Source organism: Coturnix japonica, chromosome 5 (genome assembly GCF_054131305.1).
Source record: "Coturnix japonica strain WE chromosome 5, WE-NBRP24, whole genome shotgun sequence".
Lineage (NCBI taxonomy): Eukaryota > Metazoa > Chordata > Aves > Galliformes > Phasianidae > Coturnix > Coturnix japonica.
The window spans coordinates 19,044,247-19,065,376 of NC_140667.1; the positions used below are offsets into that span (position 1 = coordinate 19,044,247).

Sequence of the window (21,130 nt, forward strand, 5' to 3'; positions counted from 1 at the left end):
CCTTTTCTTGCCAGGCCTGAAACTGCTCCCAATTGCAATAATGAAAACTGGTTTGTGAGGCAGCAGGTCCCATTAGGGGTAAGATCAGTATATTTCACATGGCCTGGAAACACAGACTTTTAAGGCAAGAATTATGCCTAAATAAGGTAATGGAAAAACAAAAAAAATCACAGCCTGCTTTGCCCCCCCAGTTCTGCTTCTATATGTGCAAGATTAAACATCTCCTTCTTCACTGTTTTAGCTTTTCCCTGTAGCTGTCTTCTCCCCTTTGGCCAAGCAGCAGCTGCTCTGACCTGGCCAGGCCACCTCTTTCACTCAGAGGACAATGGTAGGGGATGGGCACAGCCTTGTCTCTGCATCTGCCACCTCTGCTCTGAGCTCCCCTGGCCCAGCAATGTGGGTCAGACCCTGTGTGGCAGAGCCCTGGGTTCCAGAACCCAAGTGAAGTACCTTCAACCATTGGCGAGTTAATAGTTCTTTCACAGAGCTGCTTTGTACCCATCAGTCTGAAAACTTTAAGGATAAGCAATCCACTGTGGGAAAGGGGAAGATTTTGACTTTGCTTCGTCAGATTTATTTCTAGGCTCACGACTTCACAAGAAAAAAATCCATAGAAATTGCATCGTTCTGATTCCCATCACACCCTTTTCTTCCTTCTCTGTCTTGATCTTACAGGCTGCTATTTTAAAAACTGTTTGCAGTTGAAAATAATGCTGTGCAGCACTGAGAGGGCTGGAATGCTGCTTTTCCCAAGGGAAAGCACTTGCCCTCCCATCCCTGTGGGATGGGGCAGCATTCGGCTACATGTCTCTGAGCAGCTCTTGTGCCTCCTGCTTATTGCACCCTTTGCTCGGTCTCCTTCGTGCTCTCTGGACAAAGCAATTCACAACCACAGCAGGGTAATGTGCCTCTAAATACACTGGTGTGTCCGTGTGCAGGGTCTTCAAAGAGTTGGGGTACATGGGAGTGTGGTGGTTAAATGCTGATGCATGCATTAAGTTGCTGTGGTCTATTTTTAGCAGTTGTGGTCACTGCGTATTACAACCCGAAGTCACCTCTCAATTTATAGTCACAAAAAAGCAACTAAAAAAAAATACATTAATCAGATCTGCAGACTGGCCAAAAAAGAATCTTGTCTTGGTATTTATAGAACAAACATCAGCAACCATAAGAATGTCTTTGTGTTCTCTCTGGTTAAAAATGGACCTCCTCTGCTGCTGACCCCTTGGCTGTGCAGTAGGAGTCCCAGTGTCTGCGCTGTGAATAGCTGTCACTGAGACCTGGTGTTCTTCAGAACAGTGCCACGAAGTTACGATGGCCATTAGTAAGTAGCAGGCCAGGTTTTGCACTTAGTGTTACAGGCCTGACCCTTTTTTTGACTTCAATCATTGTTACTGTAGCGTACCTGTGCTGAGTTCCTTGAGCACAGCTGCTCCTGAGTTCATCAGTGAGAGTCAGAAGAGCTCCAGGCTGCTCATGCTCTCTTTTCTTGTCTGCTCTGAAAAAAAGCCCAAATCTGCATATTCCTCTGGCTAGTGGAGTGCTGGGGTTCCTCATCTCACACAGTTGGCTTTGTTGTCTTTGCACTCTGCTCTGAATGCAGAGGAGCCTTTATTTTTTCTTCTTTTTTTTTTTTTTTTCCACGTTTTCTATCTGATTTCATGTTTTCTCGTGCCCAATCTGTCTGACTGCCTTTGCTTTTCTCAAAATGGCTCCAATAACCCCTTTTTGCCATCTCAGAGGAAAGGCACAATTGCATTATTGTGCTGTGTGAATGCGTTTTCTCACATGTGTAGCTGAATGGGATATTATTTAAATATCTTAAGCATTCTCCTAATTGGAGCAATGACACGCTAGGAATGGGAAAGTGAGGAGAATTTACATTCGGACTCCTGAATTTTGGTGAATGAATAATCAAAGCTCCATCACTTCCTACATGGTTAAACATTTTGTTAAGCAAACCGTTACTGTAAAAACACCATTTGGCTGCATTAAAACAAACACGTGAAATCTTTGCTGAGCCCTCTGCAAAGGAGAAGCTGATCTGAGGTGCTGAGGGGCAGCCAGTGCTTGCTCCTGAACCAGCCATCCTGCTCCAGCTCACCTTATGCTACCCTGGGCCAGGCATCAGTGCCAGCACCTGAGAGCCCATGTCAGTGGCAGATCAGGGAGATGATTTGCAATAAGAAATAACCTGGCAAGATATGGTTGTTTGTTTCTGTGCGAGCGTGCTCAGATGCAGGTTTGGTTTCACTGTATGATCCATGGAAAAGTTCTATCAAGGTCAGTGCTGGAGCAAATGCAGGCAGCAGCAAGGGGTGAAATGGAGCAACCCTGTGAGCCAGGGGGGAAAATAACACACTGGTATTGCTGCCCACAACATTGCCTTCTGAAGCCACTACCTTAGAGCAAAGCAGCTCAGTTAGTGCCTGGAGTCTGGTCCCTAGTGAGGCTGCTCCTACCATTTACATCTTTTTGCTTACAGCTTTATTCTCAGCAACAGGTTAGTCATTCCCTTGGTAAGTTTATTGCTATAAATTCAATTATATGCAGTTATTCAAAAGTCAGCGTGTCATACTTTAATTTAATCTAATCACTTTTTAAAACAAAACCCCCTAACCTTTTATCATCATAGCCATTATAATTACCTCAACACTTCAGATTATTTAACTAAAAAGGCCTTTAAGCAGCTCCAAGCGATTAAGTTTTGTTACCATGATTCTGCTTTGCATCCTCCAGTACTATGCTTTCCTTTTCATTGCTTGTTTCCTGCAAAGTGTTTCTGTAATTAATTTCATTGGGTTTGACCTGAAGCCTATGTAGGTGAAGACAGAGACTTTCACTGCAGATCGGACAGCCCATGACTGCTTGCAGAGGCAAGGGTGAAGGGCTTAAAATGAAAACCAACTGTTTTGCTGTGTGTTTTCAAAGGTTGGTTTTTTTTTTTTGTTTGTTTGTTTTTGTCAGATAGCTTCATCAAAGTAATGATATTACTGCAGAGGTGGAAACTTGTGTAGGCACAGCCCTGGAAAGCAGAAGTTTACACTATATTTCCTATAAGAGCATTACACCAACCACAGAGCAAGCTGCACTGTGTTTCACTCAGACATCCTCCAAGGTACAGTGTGAGACAAAGGGGAGATTTGTGGCAGAGCTGGGACTAAAATCCAGATAATGTGAGTGCAACCTTAGTGCCTGACCCCAGCCCCACTCGCAGCTATGCCTCTTGTTCCACTGAAGTGCACATTTATTTGTATGACCGCAATCATTTCCTTGTCTGACAACGTTACAGGAGGGATGACATTGATCTAAAAGGAAGGGCTGATTCTTTGGTGTCTCTATCAAACCTGGTGCTGTTTGCTTGAGCAGCAGCGGTTATGGACTCTGCAACTGACAGCAAGGAATAAATCCATCCAGTGTTTTCCTGATAAGATGACTCTTTGTAACAGATCACACACACAATATCTCACACAAAGTTTCCTAATCTTCCTGCCATTCCTCTTTTCAGCATTATTAGATGCTCTGCAACGTCCAGCCTGGGAAGAGAGGCTTGAGCGGAAGGGACTTTTGCTGCCCACTTTATATGGTGCTGTTAGAAAGCAGCCATTGTGATTTGTGACTGTGTGTAGCAAAAACATACAAAGAGCTGTACTTGTTCCCAGCAGAACGAATACACATGGTTTACCATGGGATGAAAAGCACTTAGCAGTGCACCCTGAAGTCAGCAGTTCTGGACAGAGACATGGGCTGAACTCGGCATGTTTCCTTCATAGCAAAACCACATTGTTGTGTTCAGACTGTTTCCAACTCAGGAAAACAAATGAGCATTAACAATCCAGAAGTTTTTAGAACTTTAAAGCTTAAAAAATGTGCAAAAGCCTATCTTTACCAACGATGACAAGTTTTAAAGCTCTTCTTGAAGATTCTCAAACATTTCTAATTCTGCTCCTGCTCTAAACTCAGATTCCTGCTGCTGTTTATGCCGGATCTATTGTTCCTTACGCTTTGGTCACTTGCTGGCCCTTTCTCAGGGACTGCACAAACTCTGGTAACAAACACAGTGAGCGTCCTTTGTGCCAAACAGGAAGAAAGTAATGCTTTCAGATAGGATGATAATGATAACACTGGGGAGAAGCACCTTGGACTTTTCCTAGAGGGTATGCCAATCCTCCTTATCTTCTGCTTGTGCTTTTTTTTTTTTTTTGCCCTAGGAAAAAAAAAACAAACATGAGGAGAAAGGCTGCTTAGCTCTGCCCAGCAGGAATACAGAAGGTGATATGACAAGGACATGTTCTTCAGCTGTCCAGAAAGAGTGAATTTGCAGTGCAGTCTAACATGCTTTCTGAAGTATTTCCTTAGTCCAGCTCCTAAACACTGCCTAATTCTAATCTGCAAAATAGGAATGTTAAGTGGCTTGCCTTCTACAGCTGGTTAGTAACAGAAGCAGAATTCTGTTGGCACCATTCAGATCTTTCTCTGTAAATTGTTTTCTTTAACTAAGCCTTCAATGGTCTAAAGAAAGTATCTAATTTAAACTGTATCATCCTGCGTAAGGTAAGGCACATCACAAGTGGAAGAGCAGCTGAGATCACAGAGATAAGCTGTGGTCCAACAAGCAAAGTACAACTCTTGCAACATTTCCTGGAGTGAAACATCTTGTTAAAGCAATCTTCAGGTAAGGCATTCTGCAACAGCCATCCCAAAACCAACAAAGCTCAGAGTGCAAGTTCCCAGGCCAGGGCATGGCATGACAGCAGTGCTGAACTTCAACGCTGGCAAAGTGCCCGAGGCCTGACAGCACACCCAGGAAAAGAGAAAACCCTAAGGGAAGGAAAGCAAAACAGCCCCAAAATAAATGTGAGCCCTCCAAGAGCTCCCTCGCATGGGCTGGCAGCTACCAGCTGGTGCCTTGGTTTCCAGGGCTTGAGGGCACTTGGGGCTGAGAAAGCCCTTCTCATCACTGTCTCCAACCTCTCCTGTACTCCCAGCTGCATCACACAGGACCAGATATGGTGTGTTGGCCTTGGACAAGAGGGAGCCTCTGGCATCAGCACTGCAAACTGCCCTGTGCTACTGGCTCTGATCCCATCTCTGGGCATAAGCAGGTGCCTCTCTGCACCAGTACCTTTCCAAGCTCGCATCTCTTCTCCCTGGGTTTCCTGTAGGCTGTCTGCGGAGCTGAGGGCTCCACGATGAGATGTAGACATGGTAAGTGGAAGCGATGGTGAAAAGGCTCAAGAGATCCCAGCAATCTAGCATAGCCATGTGATAATGGAGTAGCATTAAGACTTCTGGGAAAAGCAAGCCCAGCTGCTGATATACACCATTACATGAGTTTTTACTGGGTCAGCACTGTATGGGACTGTAACATTTCTGTTCCTACATTTATTTCTCCTAAACATGGATTGATTGTTTCAGGACATGAAGAGGAACAGGAGTTTAGGTACCTAAATTCTGAAGCAATGGAAACACCAGGCCTTGTCTTTCCAGCTCTTTTTAATTATCTGTTATTCCGTGTCTTCCCCAGAGCAGTTTTCATTTCCTTCTGCATATGAAAATTAATCACTCTGAATCACATCCTGGAAACTGGCACCTACTAATTAGGTGTTTGTAAGGGCTGTAAGTGGGGTATATCTTGCACAGGGCTTCCTAAACTCCTCCCAGAAAGATGGTTATGCAGGGTATCCTCTGGTGGCAGTTTGTTAGTAAGTCTCCCTCCCTCCACCTCAGCTGCTCCTTGTCCCCTCCTGGACTTCTTCAGCCCACGGTTTTTTCCTTGTCACTTCAGAAAGCCCCCACAGAGAGTTTTCAAGGGCACAGTGATGAAATCAGGAGAGGAAAAGGGATGGTGGAAACTCCTTTCTTCACAGAGCCTCTGCAAAGGACATTCAGCTTTCCACTGGGCTATAATTACAGGCTGCAAGTACGTCATGATTCCCAGGTGATAAGCATTAGTGTTAAGATTCAGGTGTGATTCTCTAATGCTGGACAGTGATACAAAAATACTGACCATTAAAATGAGGGCTGTCCATTAGAGTAAGACTATATCTGGGACCAGCATCCACATGTAGGTCCCTGATCAGATTTTTGTTGTGTGAGACCCCAAACGCCAGTTTTTATTTTGCTTGTGGCTGGCTCACTGGAACTGAGTATGACTTATTAAGAATGTTACGAACACTGGTAAGTCTGAATAGCAGGCTCCAACATTAAGACCTTCTCGTTTCCACACACAGAAGGCAAAGATGCTCCTGGTTACTTGCATCTCAGCTGGGCTTGAATTAGATGCTGAAAGGACGAGCAGACAAGTATGCAGAGCACATAGACATGGGAAAGCCACCCCATACTATAATCTGATTCCTTTAATAATCCAATGTTTGGCTACATATAAAAGTTTTGGCAGTACTGTAAAGAACAAAGAAATCTAAAGAAACTTTTCCTGAAGCTTTTTAATGCTCCTTCTGCAATCTTATCACGTACCATTCTGGCTGACCCTGGACAGCTGTCTGACAGTGCTCTGGATGGAGCAAGCTGTTGTTTTGAGACTGGTTTTGGTTCCTTTTAAGCTATTCTGGGGGCTTTCTCTCCGTATCTGTGGAAAAACTGACTGCTGATTCAGCTGTAGCTCCTGCATGAAGGGGAAACCAAAATTTAGGTCTAAGGTGGCCAGGCCTGCCACCAGGAATCTTCAGCTTCTCCTAAGGAACAAAAGAGTCAGGAAAGAGAACAGGGCACAAGTTTCAGTTTCAATTCCTCTTTTTCTTTTAGCCAGTGCCTTTTCAAAAACAAAACAAAAAATAACAACCCCCAAAAAACCCAGTTTCCATAGCGACAGGAAACTGTGGCACCATTGTGAAGATCCAAAAAGCCTGGGCTGGGTGTATAGCCAGAAATGCAGCAGTGCTGCCAGCTCCGAGCAACCTGTCCCTGGGCCATGTCTGCATGCACAGCAGGGCTCTGCTGCAGATAGATGCCTTTGTTGCCCACCAGCCTAACCCACCACTCTGTGCTGCCCCGAGCAGTACAATAATTTGGCTTAACTGCCAGTACAGCGATGGATTTCCAAAAAGGAGATTTGCTCTCCAGCTCGTCCTTTGGTTGGCCCCAGCTGTATTCAAGCTTACTTTGCTACAAAGCAAAAAGGTTGATTTGAAGACAGACTTCCTTTCAGGCGCTACTGGCTGTTACTTTAAACACATAATTGTGCTAGAGTGGCTCAGAAAATCCACCAGGCTTGGCTCCCTTCAAGGTGACTGATGGTTAGTGAGTGACGGATGCTGCCACAAGTGCTTGTTTGTTACCTTCTGGATTATGTTGCGCTAGGCAGTATGCAAAGAGGTACAACTTCAGCACTCAGGTCAAGTCTCAGCTAAAATTACAGGTACATGCACAGTGCTCTGTTACTTGTAGCGTTTAGCTAATGTGCATTATGCACGTGTAAGTGGTAGAGGGAAGTGTGGCTTTGCTATTTATACAAATCACAGAATCACAGAATGGTTAAGGTTAGAAGAAACTCCTCACCCAGTTTCCTTGCTCAAGTAAGACCACTTAGTGCTGATCCCCAGGACAGTTTTTGGCTGTCTCTAAGGAAGGAGACTCCTCAACCTCTCTGGATAAGCTGCATCGCTGCTTGGTCACCCACACAAGAAAGACGTTTACTGCTGCCAGCGCTCCTCCTACTGTACCCCAAGCCTTCTGCAGATTCTGGAAGCCTTCTTTGCAGCAAGGACATGCTGCTGGCTCAAGTTCCACTTGGTGTTCACTGGGACACCAGGACCCCATTCAGTAGGCCTGATACTTGCCCAAACAAAAATGATTTCCTCCAGTGCAATATTCTAATTCAAATGAAAAAGGCCATTTTCTATAGGAAAGGAAGCAGAAGAGAGGTGTATTTAGGTCTGTTCTTATAGCACCACTTTTAATTTAAGGATGTACCATGCCCAATCTGAGGGCTCGTCTGTCCTGAGGCTGACAGCAGTGAACTGCTGCCCATCCCAGCACATGCCAAGAACCCAGACGTAGCCACTTTGTAAATTCCCAGTCTCCAGCAACCAGTAGCTCAGGGATGGAACTGGGTAACGATTGCCAGGACAAGCTGAATGAAAAAAGAACCAAGTGTGCCTCGAAAATGAATCACTAGGATTCACCAAAACTAGCTGGATGAAAAGAGAAGTAAAAATGCACCACCCTGATGGACTTACGATGGTGACTGAAGGCACAGTTGGACAGAAGCATTTCCTCTAGGAGGCAAAGTTTTCCCTTCCTTCCTCGAGACCTTCAAGTGACCCCACTGAATTGTTAAAATTCCATTAGAAAGCGGTTGGTGGGAACATGTGCAATAAATAGCTGCTAAAATCAAAAGCAGCCTTGCTGATACAAAATCAATGTGTTGCTTGCTGGTGGTGCAGGCAGTGTTTTTCTCTGGGAAGTGTAACAGTGATTGGGCTTAAATATAGCAGCAAAAAGCTTTACCTGAACTCATTAGTTATACAGGCTGATTTCAGGGGAAGTCAGAAAATGAGCATTGCCCACAGATGAGACTTTGTGGTTATCAGTGACTTTGGGTGCTGCAGCTTATGGCAGTCCATTGGAAAACACTATAGGACAGAGAAAAATTACTGCAAATGCTCCTGGAAGAGCAGAGATTTCAGGTCACTCACACCATCCAGCCAAAATGAGCACTCCCTGTTGAAGCCTCAAGTCAGCTACACCACAATGGTACTACTGCAACAGCCACCATTCTCTCACTCCTCTCCCAGCTCCTGCATGACATCCTGCATGCACTGTGGCTGTAAACTCCCTGAGACCTGAGATGCCCCCAGCAGGCAGTCTCACATCTGCTGCCAGCACCACTCACTTTGGGTTGGGCTGGGACCCTCTCAGAGGGTTTCCCCCTCATCACAAACATGATTTTCCTGCCAGATGCTCAGCTAGATTGATTCAGCAAAGGCAGGCATTAAGGCAGTTGCTCTGCCTACATCCTGTTTTGTAATCTCACTGTTTAATTGCAATATATATTTTTTTCCTACAAATCACTTAATGTCATTTCCCAAAATGAGCCCTCACCTCTCTTGGTGCTTATTGCACCACAGCAGCTATTAGCAATGCTGCTTGCAGAGAGGTGTATCACTAAATTGGCAATGAATAAATCAGAGCTATTTTAGGGTGGATTTCTAAATGGGGAAACCTCTCTGAGTGAGGGACAGAAATGGTACCACAATCAGAATGAGGAAACGAGGTGGGTGTTCGGTGCCTGTTCACTTAATTAAGAGCTTCATCTCAGTCTCTGAAGAATTGCTAAAGGTCTGAAATAGCTGTAAAGAACGCTGCAGGGGTGATACAAATTGTACAAAATGTAAACTTTGTGATTTACTTCCCTGCTGTAGAATAGAGAGTTTTTAAAAATGGATAACAGATTTCCTTCCCTATTAATCTTCTTGATCAGATTTAAATGTGTTTGGATGAGTATTAGAATAGAAACCAATCACAAACAGGTTAAGTCCCATTAGGGACCTGCCCTCTGGATCCCACATAGCTCTCATCACTACCAGCACCGCCTCCTCCATACGCACGTACACACACACACACACACACAGCATTTTTTAAGCCCCAGCAGCAAATTGATTTTGTGTCTGGGAAACAAAAATTTCAAATACAAGCCTATAAATAGATGATGTGCTGCCTTTCTGGCTCGGTAAATAGCCTGAAAAAGAGCTCTGATGAGGCACAAATTTGCAGTGCCCCCCTTTATTTCACCAAAACATTCAGCATGAAGTCAGAATGTAATACGTTCATTATCGCGATGGGAGCTGCCCATGAGGGAAGCAAAGGCAACTTTCTGAATTTCTCTTGCTTTCAGGAAATAAATCTGTATGGAAACAGCTCACAGTAACCTCCCATGAGAGAGAAACATCAGATGACTTGACATGGAAAATGTTGGGAACCAGCACAAAGGCACAAAGGGACCAGAATGAAGCAAGATGTGACAAAGCCGAAAGCTGCATGAGATATATCCCACAGGGGATGACACTGTAAGGTGTCTTTAACTTAAAAGAAATTACTGATCTTTGATGTAGCACTGATTCTGATAGAGAAAAAAATGGACATTGTCATCAAATAATCCTGTTAGTGATGTGAAATTCATCTGTGTTACACAAACCAAAAGAAGCACTTCACCTTATACCTAAGTTATAAAGTATTTGTCATAGGGTTCACCTCTTTTCCACATAGAAATGCTGGATAGGATTGCTGTTAGGATTTCCAAATTTCTATTCTTGAAACATTTCACAGAAGTTAACTGTCAGAAAATCACAAGCAGTCAACCCCCTCCCAGCAGTACTAAGGGGGGTGAGTTTCCCAGTCTGAGAAAGAAAGTCAGGTTATGCTCACAGTTTCCCATTCACTTCTAGGTAGGCTTCTTTGAGCTAATGACAGCATGTGAATTACCACCTCCAAACATTAACATGTTCTGAATGTTTGCATCAGTGACACAAAGAAATGCCAGATTTGTGAGACCAGCTTCATCAGGTAGCAGTGAGGATGGGTACACCACAAAAAAAGGAATGATCACAAGGCTGCATGCTTCCTAATCATCATCTCACATTTTTGGAGCAGCAGAGATGATGCTCGAACACAAACATGTCCCTGCCCCGTGCGATGCCTGGCTCATCACTTCAAAAAAGGCCAAGATAAGCAGATGAGTCTGGCTAGGAACCAAGGAACAGATGTTTTTCTTTTTCTTTTTCTTTTTCTTTTTCTTTTTCTTTTTCTTTTTCTTTTTCTTTTTCTTTTTCTTTTTCTTTTTCTTTTTCTTTTTCTTTTTCTTTTTCTTTTTCTTTTTCTTTTTCTTTTTTTTTTTTTTTTTAAAAAGATATTTAAATACCCAGACATCATCAAGCTCCCAGAAGGATTCTTAAAAGCAATTAGGAACCCTGGTTCTGACAGACCATTGGTCCTTCTGACAATCCCCTATGGTGTCAGATCCTTTGACATACAAACACCTTTGGCTCCTTGTGCTGTTTCCAAGAGAGATCTCTTTGACTGCAGCAGGGTTGGCCTTTGCCATGGAATGCTGTGAAATCTCTTTCATTACTCTAATTCACCTACTTCCTCAGAAAAGGAAAAGCTTATCCCCCTCTTCCTGCCTCATGAAAATGTCACTGCCCTGTGAACTATCTTCATTGGAACTGCAAGAGCGGGATTTAATCCCCTGGCTGTGGCCACACAGCTCTTTGCTGTACAGAGAACCGTGTCCTTTGATCTGACTGAGGTTTACTTGCCTCAGATCTCCCCATGCTGCCCTTCTGATCTGATGGTGCACATCTGCAGTTTCTTTTTTGGGTAGAACCCCCTCTCAGACTGGCAAGTGATGCAGAGGCTACAGAGTCCATCCCAGTCCCACTGAGCGCTGATGGACCAAATGCTGCCCTCTCTATTTACATGTCTGTGATCGCAATTGTGATGCCCATGTGGGATCTCGGGGCTGCTGCTTGGAAACATTCTGTACTCAGAAACGCGATACTCATTGATTGCACAAAGACTGCAAAAGAATTGCACGGATTCTTCTCTGCTTTATAGGAGAAAATGTCCCCTCGATGTGATAAATACCAAACGTGACTCCTGCCTTGGCTGCAAATAGCAAATTACTTAATCACCTACTATTTAAGTACCTGTTTGTTTTGTTATGAAGCAAAACTTTTGAGCAAGATCGTATTACACGTGGGGAGGCTTCCTGCATCCTTCAACATTAATCCTCGCGTAAATATAGACCGAAGGGAGTCCCAGTGTCACCCCAACCAACCTGAGCGCGGCGCCCCGCGGTGGGAGGTGATGAAAGGAGCGGGGCAGGCAGGGCGAAGGCCACAGGGGGCCGTGCCCGAAACGGCGCTGGGACGGCACCGGGCGGTAGCGGCGCTACCCGCAGCCGGGGCCGGGCGTGCGGCGCGCACCGCGGGGAGGCCCGCCCGCCCCTCTCCGCCTCCCGGGGGCAGGGCCCGGGCCCCCCCTCCGCTGACGTAACCGCCGTACAAAAAAACAGCCCGGCAGGCAGGCGGGGAGCGACAGGGCCGGCGGCACGGCACAGCTCGGCACGGCTCGGCACGGCTCGGCAGGACGCGCCCCGCCGCCGATATGGTGTCTCCCGTCACCGTGGTGAGTGCGGGCCGTGCGGAGGGCGGGCGGGGGGAGCGGGACCCTCGCCCTCGCAGGGCCGTCTGCCTCCGACCCTTCCCCTGCAGCTGCCCCCGTACCCGCTGCCCCCATACCCGCTGTCGGTGAGCCGCTCACCGCCGGTCCGGCCGTGGCTGTGCTCCGGCGGTGCTGCTCTGTGCTCACCTCTTCCTCCTGTTATTTTTGTAAACATCTGTATGGTGGATCTGCGTTGTGTGCGATGTGTCTGCTCGGAGCGCTGCTGTTTACGTCCGCCTGGGCTCGCCCACCTGCCCCAAGGCCTCGCTGCACTCCGTGTGGCCGCTTCCCCGGGCTCTAGTGTAGCCCCGTGCCCTCTATGCCTCCTGTCCCCGAGGCTTCACCCCCTCCTGCCCGGACGTGCTCAGCTGGCAGCTTGGCAGCTCGACCGGCGCTGCACGCGGAGCCGGACGGTGCTTTGCCGTCCGCTCGGGTCTGCCTTAGGAGCCGGTCTGGCGCTGCCTCCGCGCAGCGGTGGTGAGGCAGGGATGGTGTCACCTGCCTGTCCCACGGGGAGTCGTGAAGCTTAATTAGTGTAACGTAAACGGCAGCTCGCTGCTGTCCTTCGTGGAGGACGTGTGGTGCCGGGTCCTGACCCCGCGGGTGGAGGGGATGCTGGAAAAAGACAAAGCGCTCAGCAGAACAGCTGAGAAGCTGTGCAGTCACACGCTGCTTTGCATGCTCCTGTTTCTAGAAAGCGAGGGATTTGGCTGAATGCAGCAGCAGCCCACTGGGTGCGCTAAGAAGAGCTGGCTGTCAGTAGAGTTGACGGGCGGTGCTTTCCTCTCAGCACCAAACACCTATGTTCGGTATCCCGGTTCCTTGTGCGTCTGTCATCATCCTGATGTGAAAAGTTGTGGTTGATGGCTAGTCCAGATCCCCGGCACCCCTCCATGTTCTGTCTCATAGACAGAAGGGTAGCAGTCCTGTTCTCCCCCCCATCTCTAACTCACAGAGCCAGGGTTCAAAACTTTTGCACTCCTTTGCCAGTGCTGTGCAGCAGCTCACATTGTGACATTGCTCAGATGAATTTTCCCCCAGTCATTACCACATACCTGGTAAGTTCATCAGCAGCCTAGGGATGATTTTTATCTTTAGAGACAGAGGGAAGTAGCCTGTATGTTACACTATTCTAAGGTCAAATGACTTATTATTTTTTCCTTGTGCTTTTCAGAAATAACTGAAGAGGCCTAGTATCTTAGTGCTGCTGTGCCATAAGCTAAATTCATCTAGGTAATGCTTTGGTTACAGTGAGCTGTGCACTTGTGCCCTGGAAATGAAATATTTCCCTGGGACAATGTTGGAATAGCTAAAAGCTGGCAGTTTGTTTTGTAATTGAGAGGAGATAGTACTTGGCTCCCAGGGCTGGTTAATAGGGGTGGTCTTGCAGCAAATGATTACCACATGACTATGCCCTGGGAAGGCTGTACGTAATTTAAGAAGGCTTCACCTATACCAGGAACTACTCTTTCATAAGGTAACTCAGGGTGGCACATGAAAAGTGTTTTCTTTACTTGCTCTTTGTCATCTAACAACAGACGTTTCTGCTCTGGCTTCATCCCTGACATACCGACCCTTTGCTTCACCAAAGGCAGCTAACACAGGCGTAAGGCTGCAGATTGCTGGAGAAATGATGACACCAGGAGCTGTGGCTGGAGCTGCAGCTGTTTATCACAGCTATCAGCAAGCTGGTCTTCAGCTTCAGCAAGCACTGGTCTAATCCTTCAGAGAGATCACAGCACAGGGCTGACAGCCTTCAGTGTGTCAAGGAGCAGTTCTTTGCACATCACCTTTGGTGCATTTTCACATTGCTCTTCTCCTGATGGAGCATGCGGAATGGCTCTGCCATTTGCTGTGCTGCAGCCACAATGGGCAGGCTGGAACAGCATTCTCTGCTGCCTGGGAGCATGGCACGGCCACTGCACAGCTGCAAGTGGAGCTGCATATGGGGTGAGAAGGACTGAGTGTGGACTGCAGGACCGGTGGACTTCCTCCAACCAGTTGGGTGCTGAAGGGAACAGCAGTGGGCAATCAGTCTGACCACAGTGAAGTGCTATCCTTGGGGCCCAAGCCTTATCTTTGCAGTGCTGCCTTTTGCTGCATAGATAGATCAGGTGTTTGGAGACAGTGTGACTATCTGTTCTGCCTCTGATAGGGACAATGTTAAGGGCAGCACCCGAGGCATAATCAAATTAGCCAGGTGAATTCACTTGTCTACAGTGCATGTTTTCTCCTGATGTCCTGCAGCATCAGCATGAACAGGGAAGACACTAGAAGAACACCGCCAGGAGTACCATGGTTTTCTTTCCAGTTTTCAAAGCTATGGTCTTTGCATAACAGCAGCAGATGGCCCGGACTACTTAGGCACAGCCTGATCTCTCGCATCACCCCTACTAAGACAGTCTCGCAAGAAACATGATGGTTTACTTAAAACACTGAGTTCCAGGTCTGCTGCACAGATGACAGCTAGAAGAAACCATGCACGGAGGTATGAACCATGGAGAGGAGGCTGGGAGATGTGACGGTTAGTACTGCTTGGTAGTGCTGGCTGCCAGGTGTGCATCATGGCCCTGGGGGTTTGGCATGTCCGCAGCATTGTGCGGAGCTGTTGTCTCTGGTGCTGCACAACACAGACGTGCCGAGGGGGGAGTGCCCACAAATACAGAAGTCTATGGCCCAAACAGCTTTTAATGTATTGTTCCAGGCACTCAGCAGGGTAATGTTCCAGAGTCCTGGTGGTGCTGGAGTCCAGACTTGGACAGAGTTAGGCTGTGGCAGTAAAAATGAGTGTGTCTGCCGGTCCTGCTCCAGCTGGTGAGCAGTGCTTGCTCTGGCTGGAAGTCACCTTGGAGGACAGCTTCTGCTTATTCTGCTAGGCAAGCAGGAGCATCCTGCTTACAAACTGTTATTGCTGATATTGCTCTGGTTAGGAGCTGCTTTTTTGCTGCCTAAAGGCGAGTGGGCTGAAAGGTTGAGGTTGGAGGGCAGTTTTAGTAAGCAACACATTTGCTTTAGAGATATGCGAGGTTTAATTCTCTTCTTGTTCACTCATCACCGGTCCTATTTTAATAAAAGTTCTTCCTGAGACTGCCTCATTAGTAATTTTTGTTCTAGTTTTTTTCTCCTTAGTGGGTAAAGAGTTGTGAGCGTTAAGCTGTGCAAGATTGCCTTGCCCTAAGGACTTCTCTCCAGCATGTGCCAGAACTGTAGGGACTGCAAATGCAGAGTAGGTGAACCTGGAGATGTGCAGCCACTCCTGCACTTATGTGATGCTACAGGCTCAGAGAGACACACCACACCTTTCCCCTTAAATGAAGTGAGGGCTGAACTAAGCATAGGTCTTCGCACATCACCTTGGGGAAAATGGAATGGGACATACAAAGTCATTAAGTGGTGCTCTCATCCCTGTAACACCCTCTCTCCACACCTGGCTCTTACTTGGCCTAGCACAGCCTGATTTGATTTTGCCCAGAAGCCATATATGGACAATTCCGATCCCTTCCCTTTCATCCTCTGACGTACTTGCCTCTTTAGATGGAGGCTGCTGGACTGGAGAAGGTGTTGCTTTGGCTGCATCAAGCAAATTGAAGCCTTGGTGCCTTCCTCTGCAAGGTGCCCTGCCAGGAACAGCCTTTGTCACCCATGGGTAGAAGCAGGGAGTCACTGTCTGGGAACAAAAAGTCATTTTCAAAAATTGGGCTAAGAAAAAGGGAGAAATGTACGATATGAAATAACAAATACAGGATATGGCTGGATACGGGGTGGATACCTGATCCAGTTGAATATAGAAACCTGACATAAACCACGCTGCTTAGAGACTCTGTGTGCTATGCACAATCACAGCAGTAGTAGGTCTAAGCATATTTATAAAGGTTTGCTAATAGAAAGTATGCTTTACAATCCTCAAACTGAAAAAAGCCAGATTCCACTTTGAACTATTTGAACCTTTCCTTTTAAAGTAGAGAACGTGTTAATTCTGCACAAAGAAACTAAGTGCTAGCAGCCATCTAATAACTAACTTAGAGGTTTATTTTAATTTCTCTCTTTGCTTATACCCAGCATTGTTACTTTCATTATAATTTTTCCAGTTACTTAAGTATGTAATAAGCTGGAATTTTATTGCACAGGAGACCTGTAAGCAAGTACATTTACTTACCACACAGACAATTGTGAAAATATAGCACTTGTATAAAAACCAAGCCAGTTTGAATGAGTTATAGATGAGATCTCTGAACTCAGTGAAATAAGGAAGGGAGGCATCACCTCAGGTAAGCTTAGCAGGATCTTAGCAACATTTATGTCAGTCACTCCTTTTGGGAGGAGCCTTAAAGCTTTGGCCTGACAACCTGTGCTGATTTAGGCAAGTAAGGGTCCAGGTGTAGTATTGTACCATGATCTTTATATTTTTTAAGGCTGAACTTGGGTGTTCTTGCAATGCCTTTATCATCATTTGCTGTCGTAGTGAAAGTGGAGCTACAAAGCATGGACTTCTCTCATGGTTTTCTCAGTCCCAGAGTGGCTGCATTAAGCAGCTAGAGCTGATGACTGCTGCAGGCAGTGCTGTAGATTAAAGGCTTCATTAACTTGAGTGTATCACTCAAGTTGCACGTGGCTGTTGTTCCAAGTGTGCTTTGTGTATTAAGGTTATGGGTCAGGTTCAGAAGCCTGTACTTATACATAATTCCTTAATGGACAGAGATGCATTTCTGTCATTCTCTTTTCCTCTTCAAGTATCTCCATCCAGAACACACGCAGTATAACAGAAGAGCCGAAGTTATCTTTCTCTGTGTAATACTGAGGAACCAATAACTCCAGTGAAATGAGGCTCTGAGAAAAAGATGGCATCTGGCACCATGTGGAAACTTTTGAGCTGTGAGGCGATCAGTTCTGTAACTCCCCTCCTGCCTGGAGGCCAATATGGATATTATATTAGCACTTCATTTTTTCCACTGCCCTTCATGTCACACAAATGACCAATAGATTTGTGATTACAATGGAGATTTCGCTTACTGCAGCATGCCCAAAATGAAGGTGATGGTTACTGCTTCTTGTGCCCTTCCTATACTCATTGCTTGTACTGCTATCATCTAAATAGCATTTGAGCTAATGGGCTAACAGCAGGTTTCTGTATGACAAGTGTGTCAGTGTGGAGCTTCCCTCAAAGTAATGCTGAATGTGAGCGGGTATCCAGGTAACAAGGAGTGGAAGGCAGTCTAGGAGAGGACCGCATGCCCCCAGAGCTGAGAGGTGGTGGGTGGGCTGTGTGGGTGCCTTCCTGCCTGGCATGATTTATGGATCCATGCCAAGCATACTGGTGTGGGATGGATTTCAGACATCTGCAGAGAGCCCAAGGCTTATGTTGCAGACTGGCCCAGCGTTGCACAGGGTGTAGTTCCTCTCTGGGTAAGTGCAACTTGTGTGTGTTGATTTTAATGTTGCAGGCTGACTCCCTGGTGCTAATCTGCCTGCTAAGGAGGGTGGTGGCTGTTTTGGTTCACCTAGTGGTGAGCTAATGAAAACACCTTGTTTCTACCAGCAGGGTACACTTTCTCGCAGAAGTTAACTTCAGTAAGTTAAGTTAGTGCAAAACACATACTTCAAGACTGAGAGGATTAGGTAAGCCATGTTAGTGGAATAGCCTTCGGACTTTTTGTTCGGTTTTCATTTTTTGCCCCTTGCCAGATGACATCTTTGGAGACAAACATAGTCCCAGTTAATTAGTATCACATATTGAATTTACAGTTCAGTATCAAAATAAGTCAATTTACACTAGCAGCAAGTGGCCTCTGATTAAGTTGCTGCTTAAGATTGAGGGTAGCCTTGGAGCTAGGCCAGCTGCACATTTTTCAGCACGTGCTAGACATATGGGGCAGATATTCAGCCTTATGTGAGTCACTGTGTCTGCTATGGTTTCAGCAGAAGTGGGCTTGTGCTGGCTGAGAGCCTGAGCCCACAGCTCATGTCTTCTGGTTTTGTTGTGGCATTAGTCAGAGCCAGCCAGGGTGCCTGCATAACAGTGCTGGCCTGTGTTCCATTTCAAGAGACTAAGCCTGTTGCATGGCTTTTCCTTGCAACCCTGATATAAAAAGAGTGTGACCACATTTATCATTTAACTGATGCTTATGAAGTTTTCAAGATGATTTATTAGTTCATGCCCCACGCATGCATGGACCTGCTCCCTCAGAGTAACGGGCATTAACCTGGTATGCAGGTACATGTTTATTTGTGAACATGGCCTGCATTTGTATATGTGGACTTATTGCAGCAGGGGTTTTGCAAGTGAAACCCTTAATGCATTAGTGTGAATCCTGGGAGTGTGTGGGTTAGTGATTGTGTAGGCCAATGTTTGCATCTGCCACCCTGGCTGCCCCTTCCTGTTGCAACTGGGTGGGAAAGTCCAATTAATCTTTGTGTTATCTGTATCTGATACTGGCTTGTCCAGGTTACATCTTGGCATGAGAACAGATAATGGAATTAAAATCTGTGACTTCCCTGTCATATGTTGACCTTACATACTCCATTCTCTTAAAACACATCGGTCTGGTTACAAAATGAGGAGGGCTACTAGGTTTTTATGAGGTAACAGAGTAACAACTCTCTAAACATACTGCAGTTTTCCCGTCTAATTTTAACAACAATGTTTCACAAGCGTTCAGCCCTCAGGACATGATGCGCATGTGGAGCATTTCATTCAGTTTCCACTAGGCACAAGATGAGCTGAGTTATCCCTCCTGGATTTCTCAGCACAGCCCTGCTTTATCTGCTAGATTTCTGCCTGGGTAACACTCCCAGGATGACCCTGCCTGTGGCAGGAGGGTTGAAACCAGATGATCATTGTGGTCCTTTTCAACCCAGGCCATTCTATGACTTCTGGAGACTTCTTCCACACACAGAAGAGATGTCTTATCTGGATTTTAGCGTGAGAGGCCAAATAACTGCCCTGTCCCATCCTGAGGGCTGCCCAGTGAGCCAGCTGTGTGCTGAAGCTCCATGCAGCTTCACAGCCACACTCCAAGGTCCCAGCAGCACTGGGGATGAAGCCCCACTTGATCTCACATACCCGGGAAGGATTTGTGCCCCTGCAGTGACAGCACTGCTGCTCTGATGGGCAAGGAGAAAAGACAGATCCATTATGGCTTGGGTTTTTAAACATCTGCAAGGGCTTCTTTTGTGAGTGTGGCAGTGAAGGAAATGCTTAGAGGGACTTGCTTTCTGTTACACAAAAGGGAAGATCCGGAATCCCAGAAGGCAAAAGCAATCTTTGCTCTGAGATAAGATGCTGGCAGGCAAACACAATTCATTTTTTTGTTTGTTTGTTTTCATTTCTGAAAACCGATGGACTGCCCTGAAAGCACAGGTCTGTGACAACTCCCTTGTCCCCTGCAGAGACATCCAAAGTGACTGGAGGTTCTGTTGGTCACTGGTGGTGGCACTTTGCTGACTGCACTCCAAATGCAATCCCAGAACTGCTCACAGCCATAGGATGGCTGCAGATGGGAGTCAATCATTTCTACTTCTGATTAAATGAAGTTTGTTAAAATAGCTCTGCTTGCGATCCTGTGCCAGCCCAGCCGACAGAACAGATGATGCTTGGTAAAGGAGAAAAGCAAAACCAACCCAAACAAAACAAGTCCTAACAAAAACACATACATCTGAGCCAAGCTTTAAGTTCAGGCTGATGTGTGTTTGTCTGTACTTTCATCTTATGAGTTAAGCTCATCTGCTAAAGAAAGGTTTCAGCATCCTAAGGGCTCCTTGGGACACGAAGAGCAGACACCCCTGTGACTACATGGTCTGGCTGTTGTAGCGATCCCATTCTCCCGGTCAGTGTGTGGCACAGGCAATGCCCTAACACAGTGAGGGGGATTTCCTTGGCCCCAGAGTCCAACTGTAGGCTGCTATGGGACTGTCCCCTCATCTGTTTAAGTCTTCCTGTAGGAGATTGTTGAAGGTGAGACTCCATTTTCCTTTTTGTGGCTTTTCTCCTTGCTATTTTGCAAGCATCTGCAGATGTTTTTTTTTAAGGTGTAACAGCACATTGCTACAGTATCCAAGAGCTCCTGGGTCACATCTGGTGCTGAGCCAAACTGACCTTCCTCACCCTGTGGGTCTCCCCTCCCTGGCAGCTGGACAGGGACTCATGGTTGTACCCTCTTCCTGTCCTCTGGAAAACACCATAAAGATTGTCTAGAGCTCCTCACCTCTTTTACCTTCCCAAGCCATTTATTTGAATATCCTTTGTAGGTTATGTGCCCTGTGCAATCTTCTGTAGCCTCTTCCCATCACAACACAGCCAAAGCAAAACATTGGACAGAGCAGCTTTGAGCAGTGTCCTATGCTAGGGACAGACAGCAGCCTGTAGTGGAGAAATCCCACCTGGAGAGTGTTCATCAGGAAAGAGACATTGAGAGCTACGCCTGCAATCTCACATGCCAGCACTCCCAGGACATGGTGAGCCTTGCTCACGTGCTCATCAGACGGCTTGATGCAAAACATCCTGTCCTGCATGCTGGCATGCTGCCGTGCAGCTGGGCGGCCCTGTGGTGTTCCTGCTGTGCTGCTGCCCACAGGCACTGAGCTGCAGTCTGCCCCGAGAGGCCAATGCTGCAAGCAAACACTGCCCACTGCCAGGCAGAGATGCTGGCAACTGCTGGGGGACCAGACTGCTGCTCCACGTTGGCTCCCTTCTCACTGCACTGGGGGTAAAAAGCACTTGTATGGAAGGCTTTAATCTCACTGCCAACAGGTTTCCATTCCTGGGTTAATCTGGTGATTAGGCTGAATTCTGATGTGATTGTAAGTCAGGTAGGATCTTGGCTTGGAAATGAAACCTTTTATTGCAGTTCTCATTTCTGCATGCAGCTGTGTGTGGGGCAGCCCAGCCCCACAGAGGTGCCCTTTTTAGATGCCAGTTTGATTAATCCTCACCCGCTGCCTGCTACCCTGT

General features: G+C 46.5%; 2 protein-coding genes across 7 annotated transcripts in view; one reads left to right on the forward strand and one right to left on the reverse strand.

Moving 5' to 3' along the window:
- Window positions 1–21,130, reverse strand: part of SPTY2D1 (SPT2 chromatin protein domain containing 1) — an 86,057-nt gene that overhangs the window by 26,442 nt on the left and 38,485 nt on the right. For 4 of the 5 annotated variants that reach the window (XM_085548619.1, XM_085548618.1, XM_085548617.1 and 1 more), the window contains one exon: window positions 15,706–15,850. In XM_085548619.1, coding sequence (XP_085404745.1) covers window positions 15,706–15,759 — 54 coding nt within the window. In that variant the 5' untranslated portion in view covers window positions 15,760–15,850. Of the gene's footprint in view, window positions 1–12,330; window positions 13,253–15,705; window positions 15,851–21,130 lie in introns of those variants that run through there. The other variant, XM_085548622.1, reaches the window with a different exon arrangement.
- Window positions 11,995–21,130, forward strand: part of TMEM86A (transmembrane protein 86A) — a 44,787-nt gene continuing 35,651 nt past the window's right edge. For both annotated transcript variants that reach the window (XM_085548648.1, XM_085548647.1), the window contains exon 1: window positions 11,995–12,147. In XM_085548648.1, coding sequence (XP_085404774.1) covers window positions 12,127–12,147 — 21 coding nt within the window. In that variant the 5' untranslated portion in view covers window positions 11,995–12,126. The remainder of the gene's footprint in view (window positions 12,148–21,130) is intronic.